This window comes from Nipponia nippon, unplaced genomic scaffold (assembly GCF_047370975.1).
Source record: "Nipponia nippon isolate SJK-2023a ecotype South Korea unplaced genomic scaffold, ASM4737097v1 scaffold_2, whole genome shotgun sequence".
In the NCBI taxonomy this organism is placed as follows: domain Eukaryota; kingdom Metazoa; phylum Chordata; class Aves; order Pelecaniformes; family Threskiornithidae; genus Nipponia; species Nipponia nippon.
Window position 1 is genome coordinate 31,752,448 of NW_028262336.1, and position 27,129 is coordinate 31,779,576.

General features: G+C 43.8%; 3 protein-coding genes across 16 annotated transcripts in view; 2 read left to right on the plus strand and 1 right to left on the minus strand.

Annotated features, from left to right (window-relative positions):
* On the minus strand, positions 1-12,516 carry SETD4 (SET domain containing 4). Of its 2 annotated transcripts, XM_087758589.1 has the most exons (12): positions 12,406-12,516; positions 11,751-11,853; positions 11,382-11,477; positions 9,485-9,522; positions 7,882-7,970; positions 7,092-7,236; positions 6,807-6,989; positions 5,832-6,006; positions 5,066-5,147; positions 4,626-4,706; positions 3,475-3,598; positions 1-2,597 (listed from the first exon to the last, which is right to left on the minus strand). In XM_087758589.1, the coding sequence occupies exons 2-12, from the start codon at positions 11,818-11,820 to the stop codon at positions 2,463-2,465; spliced, it is 1,218 nt and encodes a 405-aa protein (XP_087614715.1). In that variant the 5' UTR covers positions 11,821-11,853; positions 12,406-12,516; the 3' UTR covers positions 1-2,462. The 2 variants fall into 2 exon arrangements, with proteins under 2 accessions (XP_087614715.1, XP_087614714.1); XM_087758588.1 differs by having other exon boundaries at positions 6,807-7,236.
* The window catches only part of LOC104020135 (carbonyl reductase [NADPH] 1), a 17,478-nt gene continuing 2,840 nt past the window's right edge, over positions 12,492-27,129 (plus strand). The window contains exons 1-5 of one of the 5 annotated variants that reach the window (XM_087758590.1): positions 12,492-12,627; positions 13,688-14,007; positions 17,392-17,499; positions 19,310-19,602; positions 24,623-24,957. In XM_087758590.1, coding sequence (XP_087614716.1) covers positions 13,722-14,007; positions 17,392-17,499; positions 19,310-19,602; positions 24,623-24,811 — 876 coding nt within the window. In that variant the 5' untranslated portion in view covers positions 12,492-12,627; positions 13,688-13,721 and the 3' untranslated portion in view covers positions 24,812-24,957. Of the gene's footprint in view, positions 12,644-13,687; positions 14,008-17,391; positions 17,500-19,309; positions 20,566-24,622; positions 24,962-27,129 lie in introns of those variants that run through there. The other 4 variants (XM_087758591.1, XM_009473512.2, XM_087758593.1 and 1 more) reach the window with 4 other exon arrangements.
* Positions 19,479-27,129, plus strand: part of DOP1B (DOP1 leucine zipper like protein B) — a 63,100-nt gene continuing 55,449 nt past the window's right edge. For 8 of the 9 annotated variants that reach the window (XR_015704983.1, XM_087758572.1, XM_087758579.1 and 5 more), the window contains exon 1: positions 25,948-27,007. The gene's annotated coding sequence lies outside the window, so the exon portion shown is untranslated. Of the gene's footprint in view, positions 19,603-25,947; positions 27,008-27,129 lie in introns of those variants that run through there. The other variant, XM_087758573.1, reaches the window with a different exon arrangement.

Consider the following 27,129-nt stretch of genomic DNA (forward strand, 5'->3'; position numbering starts at 1 on the left):
GAGAATGAAAAATTTTTTATTAAAAGAAAGTAAGAGGTCAAACAGTTCAACGGTAATCATCAAAACTGCAGGACATGTTCAAACCAAGGGTCCCTCTAGCCCAGTACCCTCTTTCCCACAGTGTCCACCACCACCTTAAAAGGGCAAGCACAGGTTGAGCGTATACAACACTTACCACCAATACCCTCCCAGCCTTCAGCTATTTTGAGATCAGGGGACTATGTCAGACCAAAGTTGTTTGTCTGGCTGGTAACTGCCAACAGCTCTGTCTTCCTTGTATATGTGCTCTGCACCCATGTCAACTTTTGTATCCGTATTCCTTATTAACCTCAGCAGATTTGTTACCACATTGTTAAGTTTTGAACCTGACTTCTTCGAGCTTCCTTTGAAAGCCCTTACTTATACTCTGAATGCTCAGTCACCATCCACCCTCTTCATGTCATCCACGACTTCTGTAGAACTTTCTGCAGACCTGATCAAAACAAATGGGCAACAGTCACAGGATCGCGGTCTCAGCCCCGCTATCTCTGCTGTGGCCAGGTCCAGTGGTACAGAAGGACCTTATGCGAGCTGATGAGAAGTGCCCCCTCGTGAGATTAGTAGAGATTGCATTCCCAAATCCAGAGTCATCTCATCCCAGGAGGTAATTCAGAATGGGACTGACTAGAGTATAAAATATGGTGCCAAGTGACTTGCAGGGGTTAAAACCACAGTTTAGGCAAATATGAAAGTAAGCTGGCCCAAAGGATGTAATAAACGTGCTTCTAGCTCCAGAAAGCACTTCAGTTCCTCTCCCAGCCCACTCACCCTGCCCTCTGCTCTGAAATGTAAAGTAACCACACACTGTCAGCACCTCCATATGAACAATACGGAAAGCCTGGGAGTACAAAAAGTCTCAGTGAATTAGGGTAAACAAGGCAAAAAATAGCTTATTTTCAGAATTTCCTAATCCTAGGAAGAGATTATGAAGATGACACCTCAAAACCAAGAACTTTTGGGTTTGGAAACTGAGTAACAGCAAACAGTTACTACACTTCTCAGTTCCCCTAGTCTTTTGAACCTAAACCAACATATCCTTCTAGGTAAGGAAAGGCCCTTCTCAGACCTCCAGGTATCAAGACATTTCCTGTCCCAAATAGACTGACGCAGAAAAAAAAAAGCAGGGAAAACCCCTGGAATCCTCAAATCTAAGCAAGTTCACACAATAACATTCTTGTTCACAAGCTACCAAACAAAGTCTGAAAGTGCATTTCAGCTTGACTACTTAAACAGTTTTCACTTGTTGCATTTTTTTCCTTAAATTATATCATTACCTAGATTGCCTTTACTGCTGTATACAATTTCATTTCAAAAATAGAGAAGTCTTGTAGAAAATGAAGCAATATATTTACAAAAAAACCACTCTTTAAAAACACAGTTCTTAAAAATGCTAAAAATAGTAACAAAAAATTCTATGAAATGTGATTCCCCACAAAATGGAAAATAATCACAACACATCACAATTATAAATGAAGTTTATACAGCTTAAATAAGGGTCCTGCCCTGAAACGCCCTTTGAATAAGTCTCTCTTCTCTAAACGATATAGGGAGCTCAAGCTCCCTACTTAAGTAGAACTAATACTGAAAGGCAGCTCATGAAACTATCCCCTTGTAGACAGGATAGGAACATTTCTCAGTACGATCACCAGAACCGAATGGAAACAGAACGAATTGCCTGGGTGGTCTTCCAAACAAGAGAGTTCAAAGTGATACATCCTTTCAGTTCTCATTCCCAGCAGGAGTCAAAACATGAACTAGTGAGTCTGGAGGGAGCTTTGAGAGTAAAGGAGGGAAATTCACACTTCCTTACGTTCAAGAAACACTTGGGCTGAAACTGTGAAGGGAATGACTTGGAGTCGGTCACAATAGGGCTGATCTGTGCTCTAGCCCACACCTAGTACCCCAGCAATGAACAGGCACTACATGAACTGCCACGTCCTGGGGACACGTACAGACCTCAGGGAAAAAGGATCAGTACAGGGCAAATATAAGTGGCTCTGTCTTCTTCCTCTCCGTCAAGTGTCAGAGCTCAAATACACACTGAGGAGTATCTGCTTGACCCTATGATCCATGCTTTAGCCACAGAGGCAGCTGTAAAGTCTAGGACTGCTGGAGCTCACAATCCTGGGGCTGCTCATATTACCCCAGAAACCGTTTTGCTCACAGCAGCATGATTTGAATGAGATGTGATGAACACCACCTGTACTCCCCCCTAGCATTTGGGCTAACCTTCTGTATTACTGGAGGAGGTCAGCAAAGAACAAAATAAGACTCTGGGTCCTGTGTGACCCTGTGAACAAAACTAGTCATATTCTGATGACTTTTTACATTATTTGCTGCTCAGGTCCATTATAACAGTTGAGCAAGGCACATCCATGGCAAATGAGATCCAATCAGCCACAGCTATCACAGCTCCAGATGGGTCAAGCTGTTGCCATATTCAAGTTGCAAAGAATCTCGGCTGATTTTTGTAGTATCTTCAGATCTTCCAAGCGTAGTGCTTCTACCAAAACCAGCTGTTTTTTGAGGTTCTCTTTGCTCCTTTTCAACCGGGAAATCTGAAGTTTATACAAATAGGATGCAATTACTAAAAATTCAGATTATTTAATATAGGACATGAACATAAAATTGTGACAAGCTCATCTGTGGTAGGGATTCTATGAACTATGTCAGAATACAGTATTTTTTTCTAATCTTCCACAAGAGAAACTGTAATAGTAAAAGAAAAAAAGGGAAAAAAAATCACGTGGATAGAAAGCAGATCGAAAACAAGTAGAAGAAGGGAAGGGAAAGGTTTACCTGATATCAGGCTCCTAAGTCCATACTATCCTCCAGATGTTGCTCAAGACCAGATTCACCTCACACTCTGTGCATATACATGTTTCCTTTGCAAAAGTGTGGGTTTCATAACCCTTTTCCATCATAGCTATCCAACTTGACATAAAGTACACGTTGTTTGCCAAAATTCAGAAAGGAAGGAGAGATTGTTTTTCTAAGAGTACAGACCTCCCTCACAGGAGACTGGCTGACATGGGTAGCTCGTTTGGCTTGACTAGCTTTAATGAACACAGCCTTCACTTTCTGCAACAAGGCACTGGCAGCAGGGCTGCAACATCTTATGTGCCTACCTCATACAAGCCTGCATTTTCTTTTAAGAGGTAACCTCAACAAACACATTGATACTGTAGGTTAAACACTTTTTACTTGTTTACGGGGCTTCATATAAGCTTTGTAACACGGTTCCTTTCTTTGCTGCAGCCACAAATTCTGCTGAGTAATTTAGTGCTGTCAGTCACCCTGGAAACAAATCCCACACCACCCCAGTGTAGTCAATTCCCTCCATTACTCTGTTCTCACCCCAGAAAATTACACTGCTGTATGTTTACACTAGGAGAGAAAGGAATCTGGGCTACCTTGTTCTTCCTGTCAAATTACCTGAAGAAGGATGCGCTGTGTCTCCTCTATTAAAAAATGGCATATTTTTGCTGTTATATTCAAAGTCTGCTGTTCGTTTCTGGCTGAAATTACATCACCAAGCAGCGTTCTCCTCCAGCAAGTACTAAAACAAAAATGTTTGAACAACACACAATCATTTGCTGTATTCCCCAACTGAATGATAAACATATGGTTATGCTAAGAATAACATCACTGGCATAAGGCAAGTAGGGTCAGCATACATGAGAAAGGCACACAGCATTCAGACGAGAGACTGATAAGGCAAGCAAAAGAGAAGAGAGATTTCATGGTCTGGAGCAGCAGTTCCAGTCCTCCACCCCTACCCTTTCAGCCAAAGCCACAGTCTGCACTTTGACCGATGCTTCTGGTCTTTACTGCTCTGCCATGCTGCCACCAACTTCAGCAGCACCGGTGAGGAGTAAAAGCTATTCACTCAGAACTTATTGGCATGGCATCTGCTAAACTTCACCTCACATACTGACACATTCCATGGCCTCGAAACCAGTACCACAGCAATTTATTTTTAGTTCTTATAATCAACTTATTCCACTCAGCAATGAATCTTCAAAGCATAAACAGCTTTGAACAAGAGAAAACTTTTTTTTTTATTTACTATTACAAGCAAAGCTCAGGTAACCATTTTCTATTAATGCTGTTTGAGGCAAATTTGCCATTCGGAACAAATAATCAAAACTGTGCTGACAGTCACTGGAGATGAATTTCAGTGACTTATTTGGCCCTAGAATTTCAGAAGCAGCCTGTGGAACACATGCTTTAAAGAAATCAAGCAAGGTCAATAGCATTTAAAAGTCTCATCAAGCCAACAGGAAAACGGTCTGGTGTTTGAACCTTAAAGTAATACCTGGTTCTCAAAATGGAAAGGGAAAACAACGGGGTGTGTCTACTGTTTAACACAAGAAATCAAAAGACCAAAGCAACAAATATGCAATGACTTTACATTATATAGTGTTCTCTGCCTTTCCTCTTTTATTTCACACCTGGAGTCGATGAGATAGACACAGGAGATCCAAGACTATTGTCCCAGTATCTCACACACAGACAGCAAAGAGCAAATAAAGGAAAATGTCACATGCACATTGTCTAAATATTCAAAAAGTACTAAAACTTACAATTCATCTGCTCCGAGACTTAACAGCTTGAGGGCTGTGAGGAGTCTCCAAGATGGTCCATCCCATCCAAAGGTCAGGTTTCTAAAAAGTCAGAAATTATGAGATGCAGAAAGTACAGGTAATCTTTTACAGCACGATAGCTTTCTTCCTGACAAGCGTCAACAAGGGAAGATGGGCTCTTTGGAACCAGAGGACTCCTTGACTCCCTTTACTCTGCTGCTATCCACAGCTAGGAGACAGCCTGGACCTTGAAACCTATCTCAAGCTTCGATATTGGTGTTTAGCACTTCTACATTCTCTCACAAACAGCAAGCAAATCAGTTTGTTAAAAAAAACCAAATAATTATTTTATGCATGATTTTGATACTAGAAGCAAAATTTGACTCCGAGAAAAACTGAAAAGAAAGCTCACAGGGAAACAAAAAACTCCCAATACTTACTCTAAGAAATCATGATCTTTTAGAATGGAAAGTTTTGCATTTCTCTGCTTGTCCAGTGGTGGAAAATATCTGAGGAGAGTATCTGCATAAAAACAAATTTTAGATATTTAAATAAATGGTATGTAGAAGAAACCACAATCCTCGATTCTGAAATGACATTTCAACCATATTTTTCAAGTAGCTAAGGACAAAGACCAAAACCTGCTACATTTTGGTGAACTTTAACATAATCAAAAATGTATCTACTTCTCAAAAGCTATTAGCAATCTACAGGACTGTATCCTTACAGTGGAAATCCTGACTCGAACTGAGGTTATGAACCACTCAGCAACTTCACTTTGTGGGAATCAGGATTTAAATCCTGAAGTCAATAGTACAATCTAAGACATCCAATTGGAAGCTCTACGTACACGCTGGTAAGAACTGCAATTTTACAAAAGAAAAAGTTACCAAAGAACACTTTCAATTTTAAAACTCCAATCCTTAAATTCTATGCAGTTCAAAGTGGTATCAAACTCTGTTCCACTTCTTGAAAATACACACAAATATTTTGATGGCATTAAAAAAAATCATAATGCCTTAATAAACATTGTGCATATTGTGCACCATGCATATATATACATGCAAGCATGTGAACTTCTTCACTACCCTTCAATTATCCATTTTCACCCACATCTCCCGTTGAAGACAGACAGCATAAATATGCTCAGATGCTCTGCTGTCTACTATTGTACTTTTCAATGTCAAGACAATCTATAAATCCAACCTGATGAGACATAAACACTGCTGTGAGGGTTATCAACGGCAATAAATCCATATTCTAGTAGCAGTCGCTGATTATCATGAGGCCCATAGCAGATAAATACTTCTTCGTATTTTTTGCACTGTGAATTTGTCCAAATTTCATAGCTTCTTGTCTGCTCATTAAATGCAGCCTTTACCTTTGAGAAGTTAAAAATAAAATGTTTTACTCTTGACAGGAAGACAGGGTAAAAAAGTAATCGGACCTTAAATATTAAAACCCAAGAGTACTGAACACTTCGCTAACTCTGGAACAAAACAGTGTTACAGATGTCTGAAAAGACAAACCGTTTGGACGATTCCACACCAGGATTACCCTATAAATACTAGTATGAAGAACAACAAGCATCGAAACCTTAGTCTGCAGGATGTGCCACCCACTGTGTAGACTTATTACAAAGGCCCCAAATCTGCAAATAAAGATGGCTTCACATAGAGTTGGCCACTCCTGTGCTGTCCCAGCTCTATGTTGGCACACAGTCCCTGACATAAGGTGGAACTGCTCTATACGCTTTCCTAAGGCTGCTCAGAAGCTTCAGCCAGAGGTGAAGTAACACAGGCACGGTGTAACTCAAGATTTGTCTCCACAGCTGAGCCTTTCAGGAGAGCAGAGTAGGGTTATATTTACAAGTGGCTCTTCCCAATAGCTACCCCGGACACAAACCTCATTCATTGTGGGCTCTCCCTGTACCTTTGCTTTGCTACATAAACTGAAACATTTCAATCGTCTTTATTCAACCACCTTGGGCTGAATAACAACCTCCAGGCTATGTACCAGCCGTGAGTATTCAGCCTGCGCATGTCCTCAATAGACAATTTTCCTACTATGAGATCTCTCACTGACCTCCAGACACTCCTAATCCATCACATAAATGCTTACTGTATTGAGATAGTGCACTTACAAATAAAGAAATTAAGTGATCTATTTTTAGTTTCTTACCTGAACCGTTGGTCTGTGGTTTAGCAAATCTAAATATGGTGCCAATGCATAAACATCTGGCTCAAGAGAAAAACATTCCCTCTGTGAATGTTTCATGTATATTGTCCTGGTATTAATAGTGCACCAAGCCCACTCCAGAGCACTGTAGTTAAAAATAGTTCCTGTGTTCTCAGCAAACAAAGGCTGCAGGGAAGAGAAAAAAGCCTTGGAAGACATGTACAACTCACGGACCATCATTCTCTGCTCCTGAGCCTTCTTTCTTAAAGGTTCAGGAAGAAGGCTTACTACATCATGCTCCAAACAAACAGGGCAAGTGTATGTCTTGGGTAAAACATCAAGATATGGCTTCCACAGGGACTTCTCACCAGCATGCTTCTCTGCTATTAAAAATGTGCACAGTGCTATCAAAGGAGATACAGGAGGCCTCCATCTATTAGAAAATAAAACAAAAATACCGGTATAGCTGAAACACAGAGGTGAGATAGGAAGTGAATGCAGCAGTATTTTATCTCTCTTCTAGTTCTTTTAAATGTTATAAATAGCTTCTATTTTAAACTTCTTTGTAGTTCATCTCCAAGTCCTTTTGATCATTTCAAAGGGGCTATAAAAGCTGGCTCACCTCTTGTGTTGTTTTTTTCTGGGGGCGGTGGGTGGGGTTTTTTTAGGAAACATAACAAGTACTCAGTGTCCAGCATAGGTCTTTGCTCTGAATCCTCTAAAAGGCCATGTTCATGTGACTGCTTTGCAACCCCATTTTATTCCCCTTCTCCTACTGAAGCATATTCACAAACTCCCAAGAAACCATTCATAATTGGCCTTTAGGTCCAAGCTAGCTCTAGAGGCAGGTCAAGTTCAAGCCTGTACTATCCCTCCAGCTCTGCCTAGCTAAAAGGGTATGCTCTGTGTCCAAACCGTACTTATCTGAACATTCCACATGCATGAAAGTCCACAAGAAATACTCACACAAGTTACAGTATGCAGTTTAAAGCCCTACCACCACTTAAGATGATTAATCTACTAATGAGCAACCCACAGGAAAGGCCAGCTTGCCCATAAAGTGTCACTTTTCACTTACTTCATAATGTATTCTCCCAAGCAGCTACTAAGGACAGTGCTTGTGGTGAGTAAGCATTTCTCAGGCAATGAAATAATCAGATCCCCTGCCTTTGAGGGAGAAAAAAAAAAACACAACACACACGAAGAATAAATAAAGGTCAAGTGTCAGCGACTCCTCTACTAAACGAGTTCTGAACAGAGATATATTCCCCAGAGAACACTAATGTCAGGAAGCAAACAGCTGTGATGCCGAACTTGATGGAAACTGACATGGTTTTAAGACAGTCAAAGTCCAGGGAAGGAGGATAATTGTAGTCAGTAGGAACTGTCACCTGCAGAAAGTTAATTGTTCACAGAAAGTTTGGTGCCTGGCTACTCACTTTCTCTGTACTGAGATATATTTTAGATTAGATCTCACAAACACCTGAACTTCTATCAACATAGCAGTATGTGGTAGGGATATTTTAGGTCATGTCTATCCTGACCTTGTTTGCCAAGCTGCTGTGTGTGTAAATGAGCTTTCATGCCTGGCTTGAGCCATACATGTCCATGCCTGTAGGGAGAGGACGTGAATCAAGTCAATACTGTCCCCTTCCCATTCCTCTCCTGAGTTTCCCTATCTCACTCAAGCCCAGTTGAGTCTAGCTCTCATTTCACTCACTGCAGACTCCCAGCGTTGTGGATAACCTGAGCCTCTGGCTTCAACTGCATGAACTGTTCTCCACACATGATTTCTCCACTGCATCTCCTTCCTACCTCTTGCTATACTCTCTATTTTGCAAAAGGCTCTGGGCCTGATTCCCCATTACCTGATATACTGTTCTCATACCAGTTAGGAAACATCTCCAACAAGCCTATTTTCCAGGAAGCGCTTTTCAGTCAGAGCTCAGTCTTTCTGTGCCAATGTCTGAATGGCAAGGTATTTTTTCTACCATTCCTCCTTCTGCTGGGAATCATAGAAATTATGATTCTATTAGCTGGTCTACTAACAAAGAAGAGGGCCATCAAAGTGAGGTTAAAGCTATGGTTTCACATTATGGCTAAGATAATCTAAAGCCAAATGCTGCTTAAAGCCCCATCCCTTTCCTCTGTCCCCCTTCCTGATAAGCCATTCCTCCCTTTGTACCAGCACTGGTCGGACCAAGATTTGGGAGATTTCAAGTAGCAAAGCTACCAAAGCTAATAATTTTTTCGAAGAGAGAGTTTTCTATTAGTTTAGCTTCCCGATGCAACTTACCACACGAGTCGGGAAGACTGCTACAGCCAGTGCAAAAGAAGCCATGGGAGCCAGTGGCTGAGGGAGAAGGCATACAGGAGGGAAGGGGCCTGCTCCTTCTGGTTTCAGTTAGCCACTGATTGCCTTAAACTGAAACACAAGACTACATACTAAATCTCTGTAAATGAGGTACAAGAATGCCTTCATCCTACAAGTCGTCAGGGTACATATGATATCGTCTTACAGATATGCCAACACTGCAAATTCTGGTATTAGGCTAGAAATTACATTCACAACAGGGACCGTGACAACCTTGTGTGGAATTTTGAGCTTTGCTTGTCGCAAAAGTCATTACATCTCAAAGAACCTGAGAACAAGTTCTTGTATTAGAATCAACAATACTAACCTGAAGGGCTTTTGTTGTCATCAGTCCTCTCCCTGTACCTGAAGCAGAAACAAAGAGGACGCTTATAGTAAAATACAGGAGACTATGATAAGCTGCAATAAATTAACAGGCCAGCAAGGAAAAGCTCTAAAAGAACACACGTTATCTCTTACAAATCATAAAAGCCAATTACAGATTGTTCCAGATATATGCGTCATTTCTTTGTTCTCCGATTCTCTTTTTACTTTTCAGGACCCTGTGAAAGCCCTTCCCCTGCATCCCCTGCAACACTTGCTGTCCAGTCCTAGGAATTACTCAACTTCTTTTCCCCAATTTTTTCTTTAAACACATCTTTCATCTCTGGCTGCTGTTCTTGGTTTCAGAGTTTTAACTAAACTTTACCATTTCTATTTACAGTATTTTTTCTCTGATTCACATTATTCTCTCTACTCTCTCTTTAATATTGCAAAAGTTTTTGAAACATAATCTACTTAAAGAGAAAAAATACAACTATATACCTTTCCTGTAAACCATACTAAGTGAATCCCAGCTCTAAAATTATTTACTTTTCTGTATAACAAGGTTAGGTTCTGATACTGGAAACACTTAAGAGATATTACTTTCTTCTTTAAAACTGTGCTAGTAACACTTAAAATCTTGATTTCTGCAAGGAATTCAACATAGATGTGCACATTTTGTAGCATACCAGAGTATTATCATACTAGAGTGTTACACGAGAGCATCTTTATATAAGAAACAGTTTACAGTACTTCAGCCCTCCATACCTACTTGTTTATGTTAAATGACATTCACATGCATATTCCAGAAGTCCTTAAAGGACTAATGGTAACTGGGTTTTTTTCTGATGCCAGGCAGGTGTGTGATTCAAAATCATAGAATCATAGAATCGTTGAGGTTGGAAAAGACCCTTAAGATCATCAAGTCCAACTGTTAACCTATCACTGCCAAGTCCACCACTAAACCATGTCCTCAAGCACCACATCTACCCGTCTTTTAAATACCTCCAGGGATGGAGACTCAATCAGTTCCCTGGGCAGCCTGTTCCAGTGCCTCACTGCCCTTTCGGTGAAGAAGTTTTTCCTAATATCCAACCTAAACTTCCCCCGGCGCAGCTTGAGGCTGTTTCCTCTTGTCCTATCCCTTGTTACTTGGGAGAAGAGACCGACCCCCACCTCACTACAACCTCCTTTCAGGTAGTTGTAGAGAGCGATAAGGTCCCCCCTCAGCCTCCTCTTCTCCAGACTAAACAACCCCAGCTCCCTCAGCCGCTCCTCATATGACTTGTGCTCCAGACCCTTCACCAGCTTCGTTGCCCTTCTATGGACACGCTCCAGCACCTCAATGTCCTTCTTGTAGTGAGGGGCCCAAAACTCAACACAGTACTCGAGGTGCGGCCTCACCAGTGCTGAGTACAGGGGCACTATCACCTCCGTGGTCCTGCTGGCCACACTATTTCTGATACAAGCCAGGATGCCATTGGCCCTCTTGGCCAACTGAGCACACTGCCGGCTCATATTCATCCAGCTGTCAACCAACACCCCCAGGTCCTTTTCCGCTAGGCAGCTCTCCAGCCACTCCTCCCCAAGCCTGCAGCGTTGCATGGGGTGGTTGTGACCCAAGTGCAGGACCCGGCACTGAGCCTTGTTGAACCGCATGCAGTTGGCCTCAGCCCAATGATCCAGCCTGTCCAGATCCCTCTGTAGGGCCTTCCTACCCTCCAGCAGATCGACACTTCCACCCACCTTGGTGTCGCCTGCAAATTTACTGAGGGTGCACTCAATCCCCTCATCCAGATCATCAATGGAGATGTTGAACATGACCGAAAGAAATGAAAGCAGGAATCTAACATTCTTAGGAGAATCAAATATTTACCACCAATAAATAATTAAAACATTACCCCAGAACTGTGCTGGCCTTAAATTACTGTCTTCAAATCCTCTGTCTTTCAGCCACTTCTTAAGTTTAACGTATTCCAGCTTGTGACTACAGTTGACTAAAAGTAAAAAAGAGCGGGTTAATGCTATAAAATAGCACTCTATAGGAAAATAAAGGAAATTGAAAAATTTTACTGTATGGTCAGAAAAACTGGATGTTTTAGTATAGCATAATAGAATAACAAGAAAGGCTCCCCTCGAACTAGCTTAATAAGTTCTGGGTCTCTGGGCACTGGGAGCTCTCAGAACTGTCGGAGTTATTCGGCATAGTCAAGGGTCAAGGAAATTAAGCCAGTTATTTTATTATTTAGCAGTACTTCCAGGGATAGTACCTCCAGCCATAAAACTCTGCAAGTGTTTTCTTCTTCTCTTTCGACCTGTCCGGCCTCTGCTTTTCTTCATATTAAGAAATAGATTTTGCCTTATTTAGAAAATCTGAATTAAAAAAAAAAAAAGTTACTTAAAAATATTTAAAGTCCCTTTCAAATACTGCATGTTTCTTGTATCTCAATAAGAGAAATCAGAGCACTGCCTGTTTAATAAGCTGCCTCTTTAAAGTTTAGAAAACGTAGTACAAGCAAACCCCTAAACGAGGGCGGGTGATCGGGGTGCGGGGGGACGGGAAGCCTTCGTCTCCAAACGCCGCCATGGCCACGGCACGGCCGTAACCCGCTCGAGCCCTGGCGCTGCCCCGCCGCACGGCCAGGCCTCTCCTCCCCTTCCTTGTCTGACGGACAAAACCTCCAATCGCACAAGCGAAGCCAAGCCCGGCTGGGATCGCCTGTGCCCCCTCGCGTTTTAAGGCAGCGGAGACCGAAGAGTGTAACGAGAAATCCCGTCTCCCCTCGGCGGCCCAACAGCGGCGCCGGCTCCCGATTCCCTCCCCGGCTGAAATCGCGGCGGGGGAGCGAGCAGAGCTGGGGACGCTGCCCGGTGCCGCCCGGTGCCCTCCGCTGCCTCACAGCCGCCCACCCGCCGCCGGCCCACCTGCCGGAGAGGACGCAAGGACCGCCACTCCCGCCGCTGCCCGCTGCCCGCCGCCGCCGGCCGCTACCCGCCCGCCCCGCCCCGGCCCGCCGCGGGAGGCGGAGCCCCCCCGCCGCCATCTTAGGTGCGTCCGCCTTCCCCCCGCGGTGTGTGGGTGTCTGTGGCCTGCGGTCGGGTCGTCCTCTCCTCATCGCCGCGCAGAGCTGAGGAGCGAGGGGGAAGGTACGCGGTGCTGGAGGTGGGTGAGGGAGTGCCGGCCGCCCCTCCGGGCCCGCCTCGCTGCGTTCAGCCCCTTTGCGGGGCGCGGCGGGGGCGGGTAACGGCCGCCCGTCAGCGGCCGGCATCGTCCCGCGGGGAGCCGGGAGTCCCCTGAGGAGCCGGGCTTCGTCGTGGCTCGCGGGTTTGCTTTGCGTTCCCGTCAGGAAGAAAAACCGGTCCCGAGGAGGTGGCAGCGGGTGAAATGTGCCCGTTTGCAGTGTGGTGGGACCCCGATGGTGAACCGGGAGGGTGGCTCCTGGCCCTGGTGAAGCAGTCAGTAGCTGGGCAGGCTTTTAGGAGCTGGTTAAGACTTCATCCTCGCTAGGTGTCTGCTCGTGGTTAGTTACAAGCTAATTTGGAAGAGAAATGGCAATTAAGTCGAAAGTGAACAAAACCAGCCGCTTAAACTCGCTTTTATGGGGGAAATACATCTTTAAACGTGCTACGTCTGCAAAAAAAACAGCAAGCCGGCTGTGTGCCTAGAGCCGACTGGTGTGTTAAACAGAAGAAACATTGTCTGTAGTCAATCTGTGGTCCGCTGTTTCCCTCTAAAAATGCTAGAATTGGCTCTCCTGCCTGACACTTGAAGATCGAGCCACTCCTCCCCTCTTTTTGAGCCTGAGTTTTTCAGCGTTGACTGCCATCAGTGCTTGAACTGAACCAGTTGAATATCCTCAGAAGAAGGAAATGTTATTCCTGAAGGGAGTATGTGCAGAAGAGCTTACTCCCATCAAAAGTTAATTTAGTACTAAAGATCAGTCATTAACTTGGTTTCTTTTTTTTTTCTTTTTTTTAATGCAGTCACTGGTTGGGCTTTCTTCAAAACACTAACACCAAACATGTATTTCTCTGTGCGTACCTCATGCTACTTTATTAAGTTACAGTTAGTGTGCACTCTAATGTAGTTTCACATAATTCAAAGTGGAATTCTAAATAGGATTTTAAAGAAAAAACACTTTAATCCATTTTCAGATAGCCATCTTTATCCACCTGAGTGTGATATTTTCTTCTTTGCTGTTTGCAGTTACTGTCACTTTGGCATACATTCAGAGAGGACAATGTCCAACGTGCCAGTGGCTGTGGTGACTGGGTCCAACAAAGGGATCGGATTTGCAATTGTGCGGGCTCTATGCAAGCAGTTCCCGGGGGACGTCTACCTGACAGCCCGAGACCTCGGCCGTGGCCAGGAGGCAGTGGCAAAGCTCCAGGAGGAAGGGCTTCATCCACTCTTCCATCAGCTGGATATTGATGATCTGCAGAGCATCAGAGCTCTCCGTGACTTCCTGAAGGAGAAATATGGAGGGCTGAATGTGCTGGTTAACAATGCAGGGATCGCTTTTAAAGGTAGGAAGCAGACTGGGACAGTCCTATGTGCCACAAAGCTATGTGGCGAATGATAGTAGATGCATAAAGGATTTTACAAAGCTACTTATATGGGACTTCTGTGCCAATGGCATGCTGCTTTTTTGGCTGGGCAAGCTGCCTACATTTTTAAGCATGATGAGAGGGCAATGTGAAATGGCTCTTCCTCTAGCATCTGGTGGGCTAACTGCACATGTAAAGATGCTTCCCTGGAGTATTGTATTTGCATCACATACAGAGCATGAAAATACTTTAGGCACACAGTGCACGTGAGCAGAGTTGGTTTATTGCCTCAGTGCCCATGAGTTTCACCAGGCCGATGGGAGCCCGTCATCTGTGTGAATATCAGCCGTGTTCCCCGGGGATCTGAGTTTTCTCTTGTCTGCAAGCCTCATACTTTGTTCTGTGCATTACCTGCTCAAGGATTCCAGTCGGTAAAAAAGAACCTTTGGCGCTGGGTAATTTTGTCATCTTTACTTATCTTTAACTTTCTCAGGCCTTTCAGTTACTTATAGAACAGTTAACCTAAATCTTGCAGTGCTAAGCAAGAATTTAACCCTTTCATTTTCTAGCGGACAGGAAGGCAGGGAAAGTGAGGAAGACACAGCAGTTGTAAGGTAGAAGAGTGTATTCTCCTCATAGGTGTTTATAAAAACAAGTTGAGAATCATGTTAGCTCCAGATAGAGCAAATCACAGGCATGACTTGTGGTCATTTCCCTGCTGTACAGACTTGTTCTTTCCATATTTTCTGTTTGTTTGTTTTAATCTCTCTGCCTGATCTCCAGTTAGAACATGTAACCCTTCAAGTACAGTGTTGTGCTGACTCATCTGCTCACAGCATGAGTTAAGGAGGCCTGTCAGGTAGTATGGATCAAACTTCACTTGCTGCTGAAGGTGGAGCTTCTCATGTAGTCGAGTGCAGCAATGGTGTTCTGAAGTCCAGTTACTGTATATTTTGCATGGTACTTTGCAGGAAGATTGCTTGTGTTCAAGATCAGCTTAATAGCAGGCAACTCAATACAATTGTCTGAGCTTCAGGATGAGCTCAAAATAGAGAGGTGTTAAAACCTTGCAGCAACAGTTAAAGACTGTATCTCTGTCCATGCTTATCATTTATAAAGCCTGCAGGTGCTCAGACCAATGTTTCTTCAATTCATAATCAGGGCCTTAGCTTGACCTGTTAGTGACAGTGAGTTTGAGCAAGACTGGGCAGAGCCACTGAACAGATAAATAAGTAAAATAGCATGACCAGTGGAGTTCCTGTTATTTCCTTTGCTACATCATAGATTTTTTTTTTTATTATTATTATTCAGAAGTTACTTCCGGATGTTTAGCCTAGATTTTCTTCAAGCTGACAACTTACTATGAGTCAGCAGTAGGTCATACAATTAAGAAATGTGATAGATTAGCCAGTTGTAACTGTATCTAGCACAGAGGTTGGAAGGTTTAACACCTGTAAGAACTTGCTGTGGTGCTTATCTCATATTTTGGCTTTAATTCTTGCTGCTGAGATTGGCATTTCTACCCAAGCTTGCTTCTTGCCTCGCCAGGTTTCTGCTACCATCCCAGAATTTATGCTTTCCTTTCTTTATTGTAGTACTGTGCTGTCTGTCAAAGATTAGATTTACCATTAAATTTTATTTATTGTTCAGTTTTTGTGCTGCACTAAAGGTAGTCCAGCAAAGTCCTTAGTCCAGCAAAAACTGTTCATGTGTGAAATGATTATGTACCTGTGGCTTGCCTTCTAGATGAGCTGCTGTGAGAACAGTCATTCTAGTAATGCTTGTTAAATCAAGAGAGTGTGTATGTATCAGATGTTACAAGTAATACATCTTGCTAGACAAGTAAGCAGGTTTTGGAGTGTAGGGAAGCTTCTCTCTTGCGAGGTGGGTATGGAAGCAGGAGTTTGGAGTTGTGTAGGTTTTTAGCTTCTTCTGCTGTCATAACTCTTGCAATAGGTTAACTCTTGCAATAGGTCATGGTTTGGCTTCGCGTCTTGCATTTAAATGCAAGTGAGTGATTTGTGAAACTTGATGCCATTGGTGCCTATTGCTTGAGAATATAAATAAGTCAGCCATTAAAACTGTGTTTTGAAATAAAAACACAACTACATTAAATACTAAATGACCTATTACTGCTTCTGAGTTTACATAGGTCTCGGCTATGGAGACAAGTGAAGACCTGCCTAATCTATGTAGGTGGCCTTCATCACTGCAGAGATGGAGTCTGTAGCAGAAGAGGAGGAATTCTGTTCCTTTAACTCTTACTTCCCCCTCAAAGTGGAGGATGCACAGCATATGGCTTATTACTGAGCCACATTGTCAGCTGATGGCACATCCTACCCCACTTTTGATGGTGGCAAGCTGTTAATTACGTCTGATGAAGTCATACCCTTACAGTGCAGTTTCCATGGTCTGCTTATGCTTACCTAAATCAGCTCCCTGTCCTAGCTGCTAATTCCCACTCTTTTGCTTGTGTTAGCACAGACCTGTCAGTTCTGGGGGTGATTTATGACACAAATATTTATCAGTTTGGGGGTTAGTTGGGTTTTTCTTGTTTGTTTGTTTTTGCAGACTGCACCAAGTCTTACCCCTGCAGTCTTTATAGAAGCTTTTACGCTGTTTGTTGCCATTTGGCACTGCTCTAACTTCAAGTCCCAGCTAAGAACCCAAGACATGACAACATAAGAGGCAGGATATAGAAGCGGTCATCTGCCATGTTGTTGGATGTTAGTACCAGGGTGGTAGTCTAACTTTTGTATCTTCAGTGGATCTTCCCCTCTGATTTCCCCTCTGTCCCCTCCCCTCCCTTGGTATGTCAGGATGGTAGCAAAGTGCTGCGCTATGCATTTAAGAGGAGAGGGCACCTCAAAGTTTACTTGCTTGTGGTGGTGGCAGCCCAGACCGAGTACTGGGTGTAAGTAAGTACAGGGAGGTTGGGCAGCACACCCTGTGAGAGCAGTCTTTCCTTGTCTCTTCCATGGAAAGGCGGAAAGACAAATGGCCTGTGGGCTGGCAAATGACTCTGCAGAGTGATACAACTGACTCTCCTGGGACAAATCTAAGAAGAGGTGGAAACGTAATAAGCTCATTATTAATATAATATTGCAGAACTGGATCTTTTCATTAATAAGAATGTGAGTGTTAGTGATGTTGCTTTCCCCCCCCCCCCCCCCCATGTATTTTAATTGATCATATGCCTGTTTCCTAATTATCAAAAAAAAAGAAGGAACTAAGATAAACTTTTGGGTCTTGGTAGTTTGGTAACTTCCTTTCAAACAGTAGTACAATTCTGATTTTTTTTTTTATATATATATATTTTTTTTTTTTTTTCCCCTCCCTTGCTACCACCTCTTATGAAATAAGTTCGTGACACAACTCCATTTGCGGTCCAAGCAGAGGTTACACTGAAGACAAACTTTTTTGGAACCAGGAACGTTTGCACAGAATTGTTGCCTCTTGTGAAGCCTTATGGTAAGTGTAACATAACAAGTAGAGAAATAGTTTTATATGAATTTTGGTCCTCATTAAATGGGACAATCCTGTCCTGTCTCAGAAGCACACTGCCCCATAGCAAGAGGAGTGCACCTTGATGTACCATAGGCAAGAGAACAGATGGCCTTTCACGACACCCAAAATGTCTCTGCTGTGTATGTTTACATCTACTTTCAAGCCGGTCGCATTCTTCTGTTATGGACTGAGGTGGAATTCTCATGGTGCCCTCAAGAAAACATGAAGAACTTATCCATATTCTGTCCATAATATCTGCCTACGTAAATGCTTCAGAAAGGACCTTTTGATGATACAACTAGGATAAGGAAGTACCTAAAAACAGTGTTTCAGCTGAGTTTGATGTGGCATGCCTGTTCTTGCTACTGCTGAAGAAACCTTCTCAACAGGCTGTTGGTCTGTCTCTATCTAGATCCCAGCCTTTGCTGTATTTCCAAGTGTCTAGTGACATAGTCATAAATGGCACTTGAAGATGTACATTAAGTTACTGTGATTTGGTGATGTTAGGAGGGACTGGAAGAAAATGCTTTACCAAAAATGGTAAATAGAATGGACCAGTGTCAAAGAAGATAGATGCATCGATAATATAGAGGTGTTAGTAACATGCAAATAATCTGTACTCATTGGATGACTGTCCTGCACAGAATGCTCCTGTTCTTGAAACCTGGGAGCACTGGAAGTGCCCTAGAATGCTACTGACATATCACAGATGATATGAAAGGAGGGTATTTGGATCCAATACCCACACAAAACCTAAGGTTTTTTTTTAAATACAATTCTTTTCAAGACTTGTGACCACTAGATATTTTCACGGGCATTTGGATAAGTGCTTGCTGCTATGAATGAAATGTTGTCTATACCAATATTTAAATACATCTAGGTTTTTAAGAGAAAAAGAAGTCGAGTAGATGAGAAAGAACTTGGGAACTGTTAGTCTCTAGGGAGGAAGGAAAGGATAGAGTAAATGAATTTGGAGGGCTGGTAGGGGAGAGAGTAAACAGTGCCAAAATTGCAATTTATTCCTCTTGTACTAAGGGTGAAGGTCAAATGTGTTAACAGAGTCATTAACAGATAGGATTAATTTCTGTAGCTTTTAAGATCTGAATCCTCATATTCATTCCCTAGTTCATCACCGGAATGGCTGTGAACTAGCAAGAAAGAGGGAAACAGCGTAACATAATTTTGGGGAAGATGAGTGACTTACTGATTCAGCTGACTTGCTCCTCTGTACTGAAGTGCTGGGAGATAAATAGCTCACTGCAGTTTTGCACGCTGGGATTTGTAAATCTTCGGGTATTCTGTAAACAGCAGATGGCCTTGCTGCATTAAGAACTAGATTGCTGTTGTTGAATTCTGTATTATTCTGGCTTTTGAGGTACATTCTCATGGCACATTACTCAAGCTGTTGCAGAAGTAAGAACATTTTCAGCCAGAATTTGGAGAGTAAAGTCTGGCTACCATTACTGAGAAGGCTTCTTGCTACTATGAATGTGCCTACAGATTGTAACAGGCTATTTGCTGGAAGGATACCTGAAGTTTGATAGAGAGCTTTTGCAGGTTCACACCTTGAATTACCCTCTGTAATGGAATTCCCTAGAAATGCTTGACATTGAGTTAACTTCGATCTTCCAGAAGCTCTGCAAAATAGCCCACACAAAATATTTTACAGGTGTTCACCTAAGTAGTGAATATATAACTGTAGAGCAAGTCCACTTCCATGTCTGGGCTTGTTTAATGTATGTAAAAGTAATGAGTCTTTATTCTCTTTTACCAGGTAGAGTGGTGAATGTCTCTAGTATGGTAAGTAGCTCAGCTCTGGGAGGCTGCAGCCGAGAACTACAGGAAAAGTTTCGCAGTGACACAATCACTGAGGATGAGTTAGTGGAACTCATGACCAAATTTGTGGAAGATACCAAGAAAAGTGTGCATGAGAAAGAGGGTTGGCCAAATACTGCCTATGGGGTATCCAAAATTGGTGTCACAGTCTTGTCCAGGATTCAAGCCCGGATGTTAAATGAGAAGAGAAAAGGTGACCACATCCTTCTCAATGCCTGCTGTCCTGGATGGGTAAGAACAGACATGGCAGGTCCTAAAGCCACTAAATCGCCAGATGAAGGGGCTGAGACCCCAGTTTATTTGGCCCTTTTGCCTTCTGATGCTGATGGTCCTCATGGCCAGTTTCTGAGTAACAAAACTGTTCGAACCTGGTGAGCTTTATGTATGTGGTAATATGACTGTGGATTAGCCAGTGCCCTGGTAGGGCATTTACCCAGAGCAGTCTCATCCTGTCCACAGCAGCAGCAGGGTCCTTTATCATTACAATGAGGGTTACAGTTAAGGTAGTCCTCTGGGATTAAGTCTACACTAGGGCACACTTCCCAACAGTCTCCATTAGCCTCCTCACAGCATTGACTGTGTAGCCCAAAATCTGATTTGTGGGTGTTCCAGCCTAGATGATACAGGCTAATTTGGTGTTGCCCTAATGTAGAGGTGCCTGACCTTGTTTACCTGAATTTACTCTTAATTAAATCATTGCCAGCCCTTCTCCCACTCCCCCAAGACAGATCTTGGACATGGAGTTGGGATGAGGAAGCAGATGCCTTATGCTTTCCCAGCACAATAGATCTTCCTAGGGACCATAGTTGCTTCTTGAGGTTGTGCAGGGTTTCTTAAAGGGGGAGGGGGTTGTTCTGAGATCTAAGGTCTGACCAGTTTGAGGGGAGGCTAATAAGACCAGAAGAGAATCACTGCTGTATAGAGATTCCTTATTATCAGTACAAAGTGGAATTGGGTGAAAATAAAAATAGCAGTGACATACCATTAACAGAACTTAATCAGTTGGCTTTATTAATATGTATGTCAATAAATGATTACTTACTGATTGGTATTCATCCAACTGGCTTATTCTGATACTAAAAATTTATGTTTGAAAATACACTTTCATTTTCTGCAGCTAAGTTTGTAGCTGGAATGTGTGATGTTTGGACTATGTAAAGAGAAAATAAACTACAGAACTGATACAGGAAACTATTCCTCGGTACTTCCAGTTCATTTATTGCACAGCCAGGAGTTTCCTTATTAAAAACCTGAATTAAGTGCTCTCCGTGTAGTAGAGAAAATGAACTGTAAATGTTACAATACTATTACAGGATAGGACTGAAATACATAGTTATCATGGTAACCCAACAAGTTATCCAAGCAAAATCACAAGTAGAGGAAGCACTGACATGGAGAGCACCAAATTTGTTTTCTCATTTTAAATGTTGGTTATTGCATTTCAAGGGCTTCATCTTGAAAGGTTGCTGTGGCACTTCAAGCTGTGGAGCTGGAGCCATGTGGTGGCAGAGGCAGCCTAGGGGTAGGGCAGGGCAGCTGGCGGCAGGGGGCTGGAGCGAGGTGGGGTTTGGTCAGGGGCCCTGCCCCGTCTTCCCTGCAGGGCAAGGTGAGCACAGCCATGTGCTCTCTAGGGGGAGGCTGCTGCCCTCTTCCTCGTGCTGTGAGAAGCTGAAGGAGCTGGAAACAATTGCCTATAAACCTGTCGTTAGTAATGACAAATCAGCAAGGCACATGTTAATTCTTAATCAGCAGTCAGCAAGACAATGCTAAAGTGGCTTAGCCAACTGGGTTTTACATTGGCTTCCCCTGGTACAGTTTGTGTTCAGGGAAGCCTTGGATCAAAAGGCGTTGGACATAAATAATATGTGTGGTTTTGGTAATCACTTATCAGCACAGAACAAAGGTGTGATTATTAGTTGGTCTTTTAAGGATAGAGTAGCTATTGTTTTTATGAAGATGGAAGAATTGCCAAATGAGTCATGCCCCAGAGCTCATTGAAGAGCAGGATGAGTGCTGCCCCAAAACTTATCATATTAATCTATTCTCAATGAAGAAAAAAATCTGAGGCCTGTAGTTTCAGGGCAACAGATCAGTTACAAAACCCCTGTATAAAGTTTTTAATGCATTTTATGTACTACCAACAGACTGGCTACAGTACGATAGCTCTAAAAGCCATCCGCTTAATACAGTAACTTGACTATGATTCTGATGTGCAACAGAAAGAACCACTGTTTGTGTATGCTCTTCTAGTCATGTTAATGGTATCTCAGCAAACTAAAACATGGCTGTTCTGATTCAGTAATAATTTTGTGCAAAACATTAAGAGATGTAATCCAACAGTGGAGAATCATACTTAGTTCTTCATACTTGAAATGCTGCTTGAGTCATTAAGTTTCAAAAGTTGCGTGCCCTTCTGGTTGGCTTGTACAAACTTTTCAAACAAACCTTGACCCAGCTTTCTTAGGGTTTGTGCAAAGACCAGACTGTAAGAGTCCTAGGTCCATTTACCGTAACTGGATAGTATCCATTGTTAAATACAAACTAATTTCTAAGTATCCCCTATGCTCTATAAAGCTCCTTCTTAAGTCTAACTCAGGATCTGCGTTTTTTTTTTTACTTTCAAGCCAAACAAATGATGTTTGAAAGTTTTACAAAAGATGTATTTCTAATTCTTACATTAAGCCCTTTCACAGTGCTTGTTCTTTGTTAAACCTACTTACCCTGTTTCAAGGTAAGGAAGCAAAGTGGAGGATGATGGCTAAATAGTCATCTTCAGAAATGTCATTTCTCATGGTGAAATTGATTGTAATACAGACAGTTTCTTCTGGTATGAACAGAAAGAACAGAGGACAGATCTTTTCACAACCTTCGCAGCTGTGGTGTGGTATTCGAGGAAGGAAAATCAGCTGTGTGGATACAACCTCAGCTGTAGGAGGTGGAAACAAGAGGCAGAAAATATTGGCTGTTTGCAGGACCAGTTGGAGTCAGGAAGGAGCTTATGCAGGAGAAGCGCATCCTCTGGTGACACTGCAGGAGGACGGTGTCCTGGGACGGAGCTGGGACCGCGCGGGGCAGACTGCCAGGGGAGGGCTGTTTGCTGCGAGCAGGATCAGAGGACAGGCTGTACAGCATGTGTGGCAGGCTGATCTTTGGACAGGGCTTGCATTGTTTTAACCAAAATTTCTTTTTTTTTTTTTTAAGCTGCCTCTCTGCTTCTCTCCCATGTCCGTTGTGTCTGAAGTATTTTGTTACTTTCAGATTCTGGTGTACTTGCTGAGCGGTTATTGTGTAAAGTTTAAGGGTTAGGAAAGGGATGAAGTAATAATGACTTGTTGTACTGTATGAAACTTTTACATGTGATTTACTGTTTTTCTTTTTACAACATGTCACTACTATTTTTACTTTGGAATTTATTAGCCAAAGAAAATGCCTGGCAGGGCGGTAGCTGTGGTGGCATGGGACAATAAAGGAATTGTGCAGGATGCAGTCAGGCAGCAGTGGCAAAGCTTTGGGCGTGGAAGCTGTGCCTGCTGCCACATCAGCTGGATATAAACAGTGTGTGAGGCCTCTGGGACTTTCTGAAGGAGAAGCTACAGACATCCCAGTGTGCTGGTTGACAATGCAGCCATCATTTTCAAAGGCTGTAGTAGGCCGGCTGTTGGGCAGAGCTTTGCTTTGGAAAGCCAGTGATCTGAAGGTATGGGGGCAATCAGTAAGGAGACTGGTTTGCTCTAAACCTCTTTGAATCTAAAGGGGATTACAATCAGGTCATTTCTACCTGGATCCCCTGCAGTGCTGGTAACTATAGTGTGGGCCAGACTTTTGTATCCGTTGTGGTTCCAATGCTGTTTTCTCCAGTGCTTTTGTTTTCAAAACTGCAGCGCAGATATGCTTAGAAAGTTTGAGGTCAGTTTACCTAAAAACATGAAGCAAATATACCTAGCTTAACATGTTGTTTCCCTAAATTTTCCATTTAAGTGTTTTCCTATATAAATAATGAAGATGACAAGAACTCTTGAGAATTCATTTATGTCCGTAAATAATTTTAATTGAACCCATCTCTTACAGTAGTATAACCCAACCTGTAGGCAGTGTCCTGACTTTGAATGCTGTGGCGTTCCTCTCAGCCTAAAAATGTGTCAAGAAAATGTAGATTTTATATGCTGCCCAGTATTACTTAAAACACTTAAATGCAGAATTATAATTCAAACTCCGGTCTCATGTTAGTATAGGAATGCTTTTAGCTTTTTAATCTCAAATAATGAAGAAAGAGAAGGAACCATAATGATGTTTTACAATGGAAATTCTTCAGTTTTCATTTTTGTTCTGCAAAGACTTCATTTTGGTACTGGACAAAGTTCTGGTCTTGGGGGCCAGTTTTCATCATCTATAGACCTCTTCGCAAGGTTAGCTATTCATAGGACTTACATCTGAATGAACAACACCCAATTTCACGCTTCCCAGTTTGGATTGTTGTCTTGTCTTTGGACCCTGCTCACTGATCTAGGGTTGCAGTTACTCAGCACTCTTAAAAACCTACCCTGTCTCTCTTCGGGTACATCCCCACATACTCAGACACCGTGATCTGATGGGCATTGTCTGTTTTGTTTGGTTGGAGTTATACAGTATTTAGAGGACATATGGCAGTAGTGGCTCTGTTGGTGTTTTATTTGTGAATGTATTGTTTTAGATTCTGCTAGGGAGGTGAAATACTGAAAGCAAGCACTTGTTCAACTTCCCTTGCTAAATAATAGAAATGCTATGTAGTTTTGTGGTAGAAATTTCATATTTTAAATTGCGAGGGATATTTCTAAAAATAAATAAATAACTGACAAGTGATATACGATTGGAGTAGACTTTTCCAGTACGAACCAAACGGATTTATGTCAATGTCACGTGGAAGTTAACGTGAAAGTTCATTAGATTGAAATGCAGTCTGGGTGTCTCCGGAAGTGGTTACATCAGTAAATCTATTCCTTGATTCCATCCCAAGGGCCAGGATTTAGCATGGGCAGTGCTGCCATGGTGCATATAACAAACTGATCTATAGCCTTTTCCTGAAAAGAAGTCTCGAATAGTTAGTATGGTAGGCATGCTTTGAATTAGCATAACCTCTGATACAAAAAACAGCATTCGGAGTTACTTTTCAAATGGTTGACCAACCAGCAGATTTGTAAGCACAAGAGCAGAGGCAGTGGATTGGTCTGGAGGTTGGTCGGTTTTGGTGCATGTTCTGATCAAAGCTTCCCAGCAGGCTGAGGACTTTGGTGGCTTCTCCATCAGGAGACGCTCTGGTGCCCGCCGGCAGCTGACCCGACCCCGCAGCCCTTTCCTCAGCAGCAGCCTGGGAGCATCTCTCCTCCACCTGACTGCCTGGTTCTCTGAAATTGTAGAAGACCTCTCTCTTGTGGTAGAAATGGCAAAAGGGTTCAAAAGTTAGGTGGAAATCAGGATGAAATGAACGTAGTCAGGCACCCACATACAACTGGTGCAGTGAAAGAACACAAATTTGCGAGAAAAAGAACTTCTAAAGAGGCAGCAAACCCTCAGAAACTAATTTTAAAATATCCTCAGTAACATGCTCTATTTTAGGACATAAATGTCATGTGTTAAGGACATCATCAAAAATACAAGTTCTTTGCTCAGTCGGGCATGTTATCAGAAGCGCTGACCTTCATTTCCAAGAACTAAGCTACGTTACCTTGAAAGTTACAAAAACCTAAAATTTCAAAATTGAAACTTAAATTGATGGCATTGCAGTTTAAAAAGATAAGCCGTATGGATGCCCATGGTACTGAATACATCTCCTGCCATGTATACCTCAGGACAAATGGTATATTCAAATGATCAAGTCAGTTCATTGCATTGGGAGGAAGCCCCGCCTGAATTTAGCACCTGATTGACTCTGTGCTCTAGTACTGCCCCGCTTCTGAAGATCCGTCTTTTAAAATGGTGACAGATCCGTAATAAAGCTGTAAATCATTGCAAAACGTTTTAATATTTTGTCACACAAATTTCCCACACGTGTTACGCGTGTCTCTGAGGCGACCCAGCCTTTCAGGCCCCCACGCTGCCCTCAGCGCTGCGGGCGGATGCTGACTTCCCAAACGGATGGCAGGCGCAAGAGCCGCGTGGGCTTGTACGAAAGCTTGTCAACAGCTGCTAAAATGTTACGGTGAGGTAGCACACGCTGAAGCGGGGCCAGCAGTGCGTTTTGGTACCCGGTCCGGCTTTTGGAGGTGTACATAACTGGGGAGTGAAAGCACATCTGGAAGCCTTCCTGCCTTCCCAGCATCCTTCCAGCGCATGCATAAAGCAGTCAGTCTCATTAGCTGCCAGTAACCATAGCTGTTATTTGCTAGAAGAACAACATGCCAAATTATATGACTAAAATCTGGGTAGGAAGGGGAAAGGCAGGTGGTCTCAAGAAAATAAAGGAGTGTATGAATGTAAAACTTACTGGAGATCATTGCTGAAACAGTATCCATCATAATCTTAAAAGCCACAGTTTCTATTCTCTCATCTTGAATAACGGAACAGGTTTTTTTCCTTGACTTTTTCGGCTACTTTGAACTACCAGGATTATGTTCTGCTGGCATGTTAAAAAAAAAAAGAAAAAAAAAAAAAAGGCTGAGGTTAAATAATATGTTTTCACAGTATATAAATCCCTGTCCGGCAAGATCATGCAGTTTACTGTCCATGGGTATTCTGCTAGTTTCTTTTTTTGCCATAAGAGTACTAAAAATCCAGCACATTGATTTTCTTTGAAGCCTTTTGTAAAGACCAGAGGGCTTCTTATATTGGACTTGAGCCTTTTATAAATGTAACACCTGAATGCCGCTGACAGCTGTGTCTACAAAATTTGTCAAAAGTGCTTCACGTCTAAAGCCCGCTGGAAGAGAAGCAAAACTGTTAAACGTGCCTTTACCGGCTGCAGTGTAACGGAGGCGCTGACCCCTACTTTGCCTGGAGGAGCAGGTAGCGGCCCCCGCCGCAGGGACGGGCGGCGGCGCGGGGGGGACACGCGAGGTCGCGGCTCCGCGCAGCCGCCGCCTTGTTTCCCGACCAGCCGAGGCTGACGCACCAAGCAAAGGGAGCGGGCCGGGCACGACCCGCCGGCGGGGCGCCGGCCCCACGGTTCCGCTGCGGCCCGGCGGGGAACGGCGGCGGGGGCAGCGCGGAGCCGCCCGGCCCTGGCCCCGCGCCGCGCCGCCAGGGGGCGCTCGGCGCCCGGGCCCGACCGCCGGGCTGTACCATTTCCCCGCGGGGGGGACGCGGACGACCCGCTCCGAGCTGTAGCGCTCACCGACATCGGCAGCCTCCCGTCGCGGCTCGGCAGCGGGTTAAGACGAGAGCGGCCGCCGCTGGACGGGGACACCCGGAGCCGTCCTGCACCGCTCTAGGAGCTTCGCCCTCTCCCGCGCCGTTTTCGGTGGTATCGCCCCAGCTGCCGGCTGCGGCGCGGCCCTCGCGGAGCGGGAGGGTTTGTTTTTTTTTTTTTTTCCTCTCCCTCCTGTTGCCATAGCGACTGCGGGGTGCCGCCCCCCCGTCCCGCGCCGGGCTGGGACACGTCGCCGCCGCCGCAGCCGCCGCCGCAGCCGCCGGCGGCCCGGGAGGTCTGCGGGGCCCTTCCCAGGTACGGGGGCGGCGGGGACGGGAGCGCCGCCGCGGCCGGGAGGGTCTGCTTGGGGAGGGGAGGGGCGGGGCGGGTGGGGAACTCGCCGGCATCGGGGAGTGACCCGCCGGGGGGGCCGTTGG

What these genes read in the sequence shown, in the direction of transcription:
- SETD4 (XM_087758588.1), bottom strand. Translation starts at nt 11,820, where the DNA reads ATGAAGAAAAGCAGAGGCCGGACAGGTCGAAAGAGAAGAAGAAAACAC. An exon ending in CAGTGTTTATGTCTCATCAG is followed by an intron (nt 5,148 to 5,831) that starts GTTGGATTTATA and finishes GTTTTTATGCAG; the next exon opens with ATACTCTCCTCAGATATTTT. An exon ending in AAAGATCATGATTTCTTAGA is followed by an intron (nt 4,707 to 5,065) that starts GTAAGTATTGGG and finishes CTGACTTTTTAG; the next exon opens with AAACCTGACCTTTGGATGGG.